We start from the raw sequence: 10324 nt of genomic DNA, 5'->3' as shown, positions 1-10324 counted from the left end.
CGGACGGGATCTCCACAGCTCAGCCCTTCTGCGCAGAGACGGCAACGGCAGCGCCAGGCCGCTCTGGGACCCCAAGGGGTCTGAGCCCAGGGGCCCTCCCCTGTGGCCCCTGCACGTCCCCAGTGGCCCTGGCTGGGCAGGGGCTCTGGAGACGGGTGGGGCCCAGGGGACTCTGGCGCTTTGCTCTCTGGAAATACCGAGCGCGGCACTTACCAGGATCACGCTCTGCTCCTCGTCTGCCAGGTGGAGCAGCAGCGGGAGCAGGCAGCTGGTGAGTTCCTGCTGCACGGCCGCTTTGTCTGGGTCCTTCACCCCGCTCAGCATGGTGCCCAGCAGGGAAATGGTGGCTGAGCGGACACTGCCCCTCTCCTGGCAAGGACACGCGGGGGCGGGGAAGCCGGTGAGAGCCGGGCCGTGTCCCTGGCCACAGAGGCTGCTCTGGGCTCCCCTCCCGAGGCCCTGGGACCTGGCGCTCACGCCTGCCCCCTTGGGGAGCAGCAGCAGGCGGGGGAGGATCTGGGGACAGGAGGTTCGGGGGGGAGGCTGCAGCAGGGCTGGGAGCTTGGCGCTCAGGTTGGCCCAGAAGGGCTCTGCCAGGGAGGAGGCTGCGTCGGAGACGCCCCACCCTTGGCAGGGGCCCCCTTGGGTGCTGCGTGGCCGGCCTGAGGGGGGAAGGGGCTGGGCAGGGACATAGCAGGGCGGCAGGGAGAGGAGGGAGGGGGAATGTGCTTCTCCGGGGTTCCCAGCCTTACGTGGTCAATGAGCGGGCGCAGGCTGGCTGCCATGTCCTGGGAGATGGAGCCAAGCCCCTCCCCGGCGAGCAGGTTGGTGGCGTCTGCCGCCTCCGTCATGGCCTCCAGGACAGTCCTTGCGTCCGTGGCGCAGAACATGGCGATGGTCCCGGGCAGCTGGGCCCGTATCAACTGCCCCTGTGGGAATGCAGAAGGCAGCTCCCCACTGTCCTGGGACGCAGCCTGGGGCAGGGGCTGGACCCTCCCTCCCCATCGGCCAGACCCCAGGGACGGCCCAGCCCCCAGCAGGGGAGAAAGTCCTTCTCCTGCCGCTCCGCCAGGTGCTTTGCACCCCTGGCCCTTGAGCAGAGCCTGCCCTGTCGCCTGCCGAGAGCCGCTCCAGGCCCCGCCCACCGAGCTCTGACCCCGCCCCCCGACTCCTCTGCCGTTGCCAAGTCTGGGCTTTGTTGCCCGACTCCCAACCCCCCACTGCCCTGAGCGACGACCTGAGTCTCCTTCCCCTCCCCACTGCCTCCACTGACCATGCTCTGCCAACGCGCGGGAGCAGGGACACCCCCTCGCGCCTGGTTTGCTCAGTATCGCACCCCAGGAACTGGGCGCTGGGAGCACCACAGGCTTCCTCAGTCCCCTGGTGTCAGATCGGGGCTCCCTGGGGCACTGCTGAGAGGCAAGTCAAAGGCAAACTCCTCAGAGACAGGGCGACTTCCAGCCCACGACTGGGGCCCTCCCTCTGAGGCACCAAACCAGCCACACAGAGCACTGCTGTTCCCCACACTGGCTAGCCAGCAGTCACCCCAGCAAGCCCTGAGACGCGCCCTCACCTTCCCCGGCCAGAAGAGAACACTGGCCAGGCCTCGCAGACAGAGCCTCCGTATCGCAGGGTTGTTGTCTCGGCTCCATTCCATCAGGTGTTCCTGGAGGTCTGATTTGGTGACAGTGCTGAGGATGGAAGGACTCTGGAGAAACTGGAAAGAGAAAATCAGCGTCAGGCTAAGGAGCAGAAATCTGCCTTTGCTCTGTGCCTGCTCCATCATCTTTGCCAACTGGCCACTTTCTGCTGCACAAAATCTCTGGAGTGAAGGAGCCAGTGGCTGGTGTTTGAAATGGTCCATGCCAGGCCGCTCCGGACTCTCACCTCGGTGCAGAAAGTCAGGGCGATTTCTCTCAGCGCCTCCTCCTCCTCCCGACTCTGCACGATGGCGATGGCCTCTCTGAGAACCACAGGGACCTGTGGGTTCCGGTGCTCGACCATGGTTCTGGAAGAGCAAAGGGAAAGTCCCCGGGATTACCAAAGGGAGACAGTCCCTCCCCCATTGCGGGGCTGAGAGGGCCGGCTGGGGCAGAGGAGGATCTCCCGCCCAACTCCCATTGCCCAGACAGGCCGCAGGAAGAGGAAACTTGAGACTCCTACCTTGCGATCAAGCCCACCCCTCGGGAGAAGTGATGGCGGGAGGCGATCATTTCCCAGCCCTGCTGTAACTGGATACTGGCAAATTCCTTCCAGTATCTGGGCATGGAAAAGAGGGTCTTCACGGCCTCCAGGGACGTGCTAAACTCAAAAAGAAAAAAAAATCCTGGTGTCAGAAATCTACTGCAGCCCAACCCGCTCAAGGCCTGGGGCACAAGGCATGGTCAGCAGTAGCCGGTTTCCCCCGGGATGGACCCAGCACCCTGTCGGGGCTCACTGAGGTTTTGGCAGGTGGTGACACTGCAGCTTCTGCAGATGCTCGGTGCCCTCGCTCCCAATGGTCCAACACCCGACTCTTCGCTGGGGCCGGCACCAGGTCACTGGGCACATGGGCCAGATCCTTAGTTGGTGCGAGGGAGCAAAACTCTGCCCGTTTGCAGCAGCTGAGGTGCCTTCGGGCTCCCCGGCTCCCCCCAGGGGAGTCCACACGGAATCAGCTTCATGGTCCCTCTTGCTCCTGCCTGCCTGTGACACGGCCCCCCTGCCGGGCCGGGCCCCAGTGCTGCCGGCCTTGCTCTCTCTGCATGTGCTCTGGCGACCCTGCCCTGGGCTGGGGCCTTGTGGGGCCGAGGCCCTAACACTTCGGCAGGTGGCGCATGGGGAGGTACCGACGTGGTCCCTGCCTGTGCTAGGAAGGAGCCGGCCTGTGGGCGGGGTCAGAGGAGCAAGCGTGACTCACAAGCACACGGGTGCCCAGCACCGCTCCCCCCAGACAGACCTGCCCAGAACTGCGCCTGGGCTCCGCAGGGGCCGTGTGTGACCTGCGGGTGCAGCAGATCAAATCTGTTCCTCCCCTTCCTTTCTGCCGTTACCTCAAGGGGCTGAGGCGGCTGGATCCCTCAGGGCTGGATTTCTGGCTGGCCGTCCAGGTCCCTGGCAGGCGCAGGTCCAGCACATGCTGCACCTGCCTGACGCAGAGGAGGAGCAAGTGGGGAAACATTTGCAAGATGGCTTCTCGGTATCCCCACAGGAAAAAGATCTCATAGAGCGTGTCCATAGCCTGGAGTCAGAACGAGACAGAAAAGTCACTGAGCTGTCCCCACCTCCCATCCGCTCCCATGGCATTTTGCTGTCATGCTGGTGCCGTTTCTCACATCCTTGTGGCTTCTGAGGAAGGAGGGTTAGTTCCTCGGGGGGAGGGGAGATGTGATGGCCCCTGACCCGTCTTCCATTGCTAGAATGGGCGCAGAAGGGAACCTCTTGGAAAGATCAGAAGAGTCCAGCTGACATTATTCCCCATTATCTCTCTCCATGGCCTAGCCCTCGCCCTTCCCCTTCCCAGGCCTGACCGGAGGGGGCGACACCATCATGAGGAGACCCAAACTTCTAGGCGCATGTACAGGGCATCCCACGATTCCTCTGCTGCCTGAGTAACTCCAGTGCCACAAGCAGCAGGGAGCCGGGGCGATGCCGGGAGGTCGATGCAGTTTCAGTCCAGACCCCACGTTGCTCCCGGCGACTGACTTTCCAGCAGCTCATGGTTTGCAGGTCCTCGTTTTCATTCCCCCATCGTGCAGGGCTGCTTGTGTGTTCTGGGCCTGTAGTAAAAACTAAGTGTGCTTCTTCCCCTCCATTGCTTAAGCTCGATACAGAGGATGAGACAACCTGACTGCAGAGGAGTCATCCATAACTATCAATGAGTACCCCTACTCATGAGAAGATGGGATAATTGGCAGATTGACGAGCCTTAGAGTGGAGCAAGCCCCCCGAAAGGACGACTGACAACAGGATGAACCTTCGAGAGATGTTCTGGGAACACTCACATCAAAAGATAACATTCCGGTCACAAGCGGACAGAGCGAGATCCATGGATTTTAACAAGAAGGAGGAATATATAAAGCAGGGCGCTTTGCTATGGAACTTTGCGTTCGTCTGCCACACTATCTGGAGAGGAGTATCGGATCGATCGACCGACAAGGCCCTGCTCCCCCCTGTGTTCAATCTACCTGGCCACTAGATGGACACAGACTCTGGACTGGTAACTATATCATCTGGCAGAGCTGTGTATGCATGATGTTTTGTGTGTAGGTGTGTGTTTGAAAAGCATAAGCAACTGTTGTATTCTCAATCAATGCGGCGTACTGCCTTTGCCCCATAAAAGATCTCGTGTGCTTCGTTTAAGCATAACAGCGTAGCCCACTAGCAGGAGGGTAGACTAATGGCTTGTGCTGCTCTTCTAGAAGGGTGCCACCAGATCTAAGTTCCTTGCTGATCTCAAACCAGGACCCCTGGGGCCAGCACTGAGATTGACCATCTCCCTGGCTTGTGTCTGCCCCTTGCTGCCAGGCCTTGGAGGGTTGGGTCACTCCTTTGCTCTTGGAGAACATCCCCCCAAGATCCCAAACTACTTCACCAGGGTCAATGGGAACTTCTGCCGGGTCGGGTTCAAATCCTCCTGCCCCAGTTAGAGGGACCCTGACCGTGCTGCTTCTTTGACTCTCTCAGATGCCCCGGCTTGGGGTCTGACTTCCCTGGCTCCTCTGAGGCCACGTAGTCCTCAAGCAGGGAGACAGTTTCAGCGAGGGCACCGGGCGGTGTCGCTGCGCCCATTCCTGCCTGCCCCCGGCAGGATCCGTGTCACGGGCGCGATCACAGAAGACTCCTTGGGGGCGTTTCCCAGAGCGCTGGCAAAGCCGCTGACACTCGCTTCTTGGCACTCAAGAGCTTCTCGCTACACTGTCCTGCTGGGCCAGGTCTCCTGGTCTCCCCCAGCCGAGGCACAGAGCAGAGACCCTCCCCCGCCCCCAGAGCTATACAGACATTGAGTCTATTGTGGTCTGAGGTCACAACTGTTTACACAACGCTTGACAGTGAACAAAAGTGATTTTATTAAGCACAAGCTGTGGGATTTATGTGTTTGCAAGTGAGAAAGGGCAGAGCAAAGTGAATTACAAATGTCAAATAAGAAGAAACGCATCCGTAGTTTTAACACACACTCGAGCCTCTTACAAACACACCATCCAACTGTTCTTATTGGGTTAAACCTCCCAGCAAGGTCAGGTCTTTTCCCTGGGGTCTCTGGCTCTCTCTCTGGGGAGTGCTATGCCTGGCACAGACACAGGGGCAGCTCACTTCTCTGGGGTTCATAAAAATCACTGTGGATGGGAACGTGGAACACTCTCCCCACCTTCTATGGAAAATTACCCGCTCAGACGTTACCCTTTGCACTTTGGGTATGGAAATGAAATGAAGTAAGAAAAGATCATGAGTAAATAAAGGGGGAAAGGGAATCTAGTCGTCAGGTGGGTATTTTTCTTTACTTTTGGCTGGTTTGAATTGCTCTGTGTGAATCTTTTTTTTTAAGTTTTCTTGCAGGTCCCCACGTTCTGTGCTCAGAGTGGAGATCAGCCCTGGCACGTGGTGTCCCGACCCTGCACTGGGGCTGCAGAGGTGAAGCCTGGCTGCCTAGCAGAGAAGGTCGCACCCCCACAGGCGTGCTGGGTGCGCTCCAGCTGGGGGTAGCTAGAAAGGCCGGTGGAGCAGCTCAGACAGGGCTGAGGCCTACGGGGGCAGAGGTGCCGCTGGGGCTCCCGAGGAGAAGCGCATGTGCACCCGGACGCCGTCACCAGTCAGCAGGGAACCGCAGCAGAAGCCCCGGTTTGGAGGAAAGAGACGGCGCTCAGGATGGGAGAGAAGCTGGCAGGAAGCAGCCCAGGGCGGGTAGTTGAACCCCGGGTGCTTGGCGTCTTTCGGCTGGATTCCCCACCCAGCTAGTGGTGCCCCACTCCAACGCTGACAGGGTGCACTGGGACCCGGTGGAGAGGGTGGCCTGGGTCCCCCTGGCCCTCCACACCAATCCCACCAGGAGTTCTAACACACCTCTGGCTGCTAGGCCTGTGTGAAGGGAGCTGCCCTGTTGATTTGGAGCACACAGGGAGTTAAGCCCTGTGTGCAGGGAGCTGCAGGGTTGATTTGGAGCATTGGGACACACACGGGGTTGAGCTCCAAGTGAGGGGCCTCCGTGTTCGCTGGCGAGTTCGCTACGTGACAGCGCCAGTCTCACTTACGGCCAGAGACACGCTGCGGCTCCTCTCCTCCCGGTGGCTCTTCCGGAGCTTGTCCAGCAGCTGGTGCAGCACGTGGCGGGAGAGCTGTGCTTCTTCCCCCAAGGCCTTCCACAGCTCCCTGGCACCTCTGCAAGGTCAGAAACCGAAATCAGAGCGTCCCTGCTTGCCCCCCCTTGTGTCCCCAGGGAGAGGCTGGGAAGGCCGGCGGGAAAGGGGGCCTTAGAGGAGACGCCCGGGGGCGGGGAGGCTGAGGCGGGTGAGTCCCTTCCGCGAGCTCTTCATTTATTCCCTTCCCCAGAGGCCTCATTGCTCCTGCAGCCTGTGCCGCTGCTTCCAGTAACTGCCCTGGGGCTGCGCACAGCGTGACACCACCCAGCCCAGCCTGCACCAAAGGCTGCTCGGTGACATTTACGCTGGAGTCACGGCCCAGGGATGCTCCCCATAGCCTGGTCCTGCCCCTCTGGTGGAGCTGGCGGGAAGGGGGTGACCCACAGAAATCAGGAGCCTGCTGGAACTCTCCAGGGACCTGTCACGTCTGCACTCTGGGCAGGGAAGGGGGAGGGGCTGGTTTCCAAGGGGCTGGGCCTGGGCATCTCCCCTCAGGAGGCAGGGACAGCCCCGTGCCCAGCAGGGAGCTTGCTCCATCGCTGTGGCCTGCCAGGCCTTTCCCGCGCTCTGCCCTGGAGGAGGAGGGAGGGGCAATCAGGGGCTGAGGTGATAACAGCCTCTCCCTACCTCTCCCATGGCGGCGCGTGGGTCACACAGGCTGGAACCACGTCCCGGGGGTGGGCGCGAGCCAGCAGGGCGATGGTTCCCAGCGCGGCTCTTCTGGCTCTGGGGTCCTCGACGTCGTCCAGCCAGGTGAAAATCTCTCCCACGACATCTCCCACCTGGAGGCAGCCAGAAAGCTGAGGGGGGGGGGATTGCCCAAGAGCGGCCTCCTGCCAGGTCACCCCTCCTGGCAGACGGCGCTCGGAGAAGGGCAGGAACGTCACCAAGTCACTGAGCCGCTCTTGGTCCCAGGTCCCCGTGTCACGCGGGTAAAATTCCTGCCTCCCCAGAGGGCGATGGAGCACAATTGATCAGGGCAGTGACTGATGCTCACACTGGAGCTATAACACGGGGATGGGAGGTGTATAACTGGTAAGAAAGGAAACATTATTAATCAAAATAATTAAGCAAAGGGTCCGGGGGGGGGGGGGTTGGGGTTAGGATTCACCCCTCCGCTGCTCCAGCCCCATGGAGAGTGGAGGGAGACAAGAGAGGACCAGAGTTCAAGGATTCCTATGGGCCAGATTACCTCTTTTCCATACCCGTGATAGTAGATTTGTATGACCTGCCCTAGCTTTTGGGGTGAGTCCAAGATGAGGGGTTCGGTGTGCGGGAGGTGGCTGCCAGGGCATGGGATAAGGATAGTGGCGCAGGAGGGAGTAAGGGTGGGAGTGTGGGTGGGGGGTAGGGTGCTGGAGTGGCCTGGGACTTTGGGTGCTGGAGGCGGTGAGGTCTGAACAGGAGGGAAGGTGCAGGAGCCGGCTGGGGTAGGGTATCTGGAAGGGAGGGAGGTGCCGGATTAGGTTGGGGATGCCAGACCCCCAGAGAGCTGTGCCCTGCCATTGTCTGTTCTTCCCACTTCAGGGAGGAACCTGCCCCCCTGTACCAGAGCGTCTGGCACTCGATGGATTCCAGCCTCTGAGGAGCCCATCGCTGTCCCATGAGACGGCCCTAATGCTCAAGGCTTGTACAGTGACTGGGGTCAGTGTCCCTCACATGCTCCCCTCTCACCGGGTGGGTTGTATCCTCACCTGTGAGATCCAGCTGGTCTTTGTCTGGGCTCTCCGGTGGCTTCTCCTCCTCTTGCTCCTCCTGCTTCTCCGCTGAGTTCTTCTTCCTCTTCTTCAGGGAGAAGCGTGTCCACCGCCTGGGAGAGGAAGCTCTTCTCTCCTCCTCAGCCTCTGCCAGGGAGCTGCCACACTGGCTGCAGGCACAGAGTCTTCTTATGCCTGACAGGATCTTCCAGGAGCCTCTGGTTCTCTTGGGCTCCTTTGGCAAGGCCTGCTCCTGCTGGCTGAGGCCGGCGCATGCCTCGGCTGCTGCAGGTCGGACCACCACCCGGAGCACTCGGCTGTGTCTGTGCTCCCTTGAGGTGAGTCTTTCAAAGAAGGAACACAGCCTGGAAGAAAAAGAAGGAGCCAATGGGTTTTTCTGCCCTGGAAAGGCAAGACATTAATCTGCCAGGATTCAGATACAAGAGCGCTCTATTGAAACCATCCGCTTCTCTAAGAGCCAGAACTGGTCCATAGAACCCAGTCAAAGGTGAAGACACATGGGGCTGTGGGTGACCCAGGAATTCTTGTGGGGAATTTCTAGGGCCTGTGTGGTGCAGGAGCTCAGACTCGGGGAGCAGGGCTGTGCCTTCTGGCCTTACAGCCTGGGACTCTAGGGGCTGATGACCCTCAAGTTATAGAAGTGGCTGAAGTTCATCCTCCATTTGCTCTTAACAGCTTTGGGCCTGCAGTCGCCGTCCTACTGGTGGAAGGGAAGCTGTTGCTAGTTGTGGGTTCAGTGGGGGTAGGAGACTGAGCCTGGCATCTCTCTGCTGTCCCCAGTGCTGGTTGTGGGGCCCGGGTGGCATGGTGGCTTCTGAGCTGCTCCCAGGGAGGGGCTATGTGGGTTAACTAAATTAACATTATTCCTACTCTAAACTGTACAGGATTTGGATTTGTTATTTTGGGAAGTCGACAAAGAGGCAGAAGAAACTGGCCTATCTAACTGGAATTATTTAGGATTCTAGCTGTGATTCACTGGGTAGTGCCTTTCTGGGCTTCAGCAGATGGAATCCAGATAGTTACTATCTTTTAGAAGCTACCACAGCAAATAGTAATTGTTCAGTGAAATCAGATGTATTATAGATTGTTCTTAAGCAGTTCTGAATCTCACTGGGCCTCAGAAACTGATCCCTTTGGAGTCAGTTTTGCTTTGTACAGACTTGCAACATGCTTTTGTGAAATCCTCCTGAGTGTTTTATACTTGATTTGCCTTTGGTGGCAAAACTCAATGAGCTATTTCCTTCTCTTCAGTCTGGTGTTTTCCATCCTGTGCTACTAACCCTTCCACTATCGCTCCAGAGAACTGTTATGTTGTTTTGAATAAGGCAGAGAAGGAATCACCCCTGAGGCACCCATCTGTTGCCCTGACATGTCATCTGGAGAGGTATGCCGCCTGCCAGGGGCCCATATCCCAGATATTACGGAGGCATTGCTGAGGAATATCCAACCTCCTGACTACTACCCCCTGCTTCTCATCCATGTGGGCCCTAATGATACTGCAAGGTGTGACCTTGAGAGGAGCTAGGGTGATTACGGGGCCGTGGGAGCACAGGGGAAGGAGTTTGGCGCACAGGTGGTGTTCTTCTTAGTCCTTCTGTCAATTTTCGGGGCCCAGGCAGAGACAGGTACATCCTGGAGGTGAGTGCCTGGCAGTAAAGATGGTGCCACCAAGAGGGCTTTGGCCTCCTTGACCACGGGACGCTGCTCCGAGAAGGACTGCTAAGCAGAGATGGGGTTCACCTTTCGAGGAAGGGGAAGAGAGTATTTGGTCACAGAGTGGCTAACCTAGGGTACGTCTACACTACAACGTTAATTCGAACTAACTTAGTTCGAATTAGTTAATTCGAAGTAAGCTAATTCGAACTAACGTGTCTAGAACTAAAAACTAGTTCGAATTAGCGTTTTGCTAATTTGAACTAGCAAGTCCACATTGAGTGGACCCTGAACAGGGCTTAAGGATGGCCGGAAGCAGTGCCGGCAGGGCATCAGAGGAGGACTTAGAGCGTGGAGCTGCTGTCTCAGGCTAGCCGAGGGCTGTGCTTAAAGGGTCCCGACCCCCACCCCGGACAGACAGTTCTAAGGGGTGCCTCGCTTGCAAAGCAGTCCTGGCTTGGAGTGCCCGGAGTGCCCACACTGGGCACATCACACCACTCGGCCATCAGCCCGGCTGCACTTGCTGCAGGCTGCCATCTGGGGAGAGGGGGCAATTGGGGGGCTGCAGGAGAGCTTCCACCCCCAGAAGCCCGCAGAGCCAGCCCAGTCCTCCCCATC

At 58.9% G+C, this 10324-nt stretch overlaps 1 protein-coding gene across 1 annotated transcript; it reads right to left on the bottom strand.

The window, feature by feature from the left end:
* Nucleotides 1-1508: 1508 nt before the first annotated feature.
* On the bottom strand, nucleotides 1509-6314 carry LOC102451700 (maestro heat-like repeat family member 5). Its single transcript, XM_075918534.1, has 4 exons — nucleotides 6228-6314; nucleotides 3033-3220; nucleotides 2164-2301; nucleotides 1509-2008 (listed from the first exon to the last, which is right to left on the bottom strand). Exons 2-4 carry the CDS (start codon nucleotides 3215-3217, stop codon nucleotides 1783-1785), a joined length of 549 nt encoding a protein of 182 aa, XP_075774649.1. The 5' UTR covers nucleotides 3218-3220; nucleotides 6228-6314; the 3' UTR covers nucleotides 1509-1782.
* Nucleotides 6315-10324: the final 4010 nt, after the last annotated feature.

The sequence above is a fragment of the Pelodiscus sinensis genome, unplaced genomic scaffold (assembly GCF_049634645.1).
Source record: "Pelodiscus sinensis isolate JC-2024 unplaced genomic scaffold, ASM4963464v1 ctg46, whole genome shotgun sequence".
In the NCBI taxonomy this organism is placed as follows: Eukaryota; Metazoa; Chordata; order Testudines; family Trionychidae; genus Pelodiscus; species Pelodiscus sinensis.
Note: the sequence above shows the minus strand (reverse complement) of the source record. Positions and strands in the feature narration are given on the sequence as shown.

Excerpts from the sequence above, each read along its gene's own strand:
- LOC102451700 (XM_075918534.1), bottom strand. The coding sequence starts at position 3,217 with ATGGACACGCTCTATGAGATCTTTTTCCTGTGGGGATACCGAGAAGCC. Across the intron at positions 2,302-3,032 it reads AGCCGCCTCAGCCCCTTGAG|CACGTCCCTGGAGGCCGTGA; the intron begins GTAACGGCAGAA and ends TTTTGAGTTTAG. Across the intron at positions 2,009-2,163 it reads GGGGTGGGCTTGATCGCAAG|AACCATGGTCGAGCACCGGA; the intron begins GTAGGAGTCTCA and ends TTGCTCTTCCAG.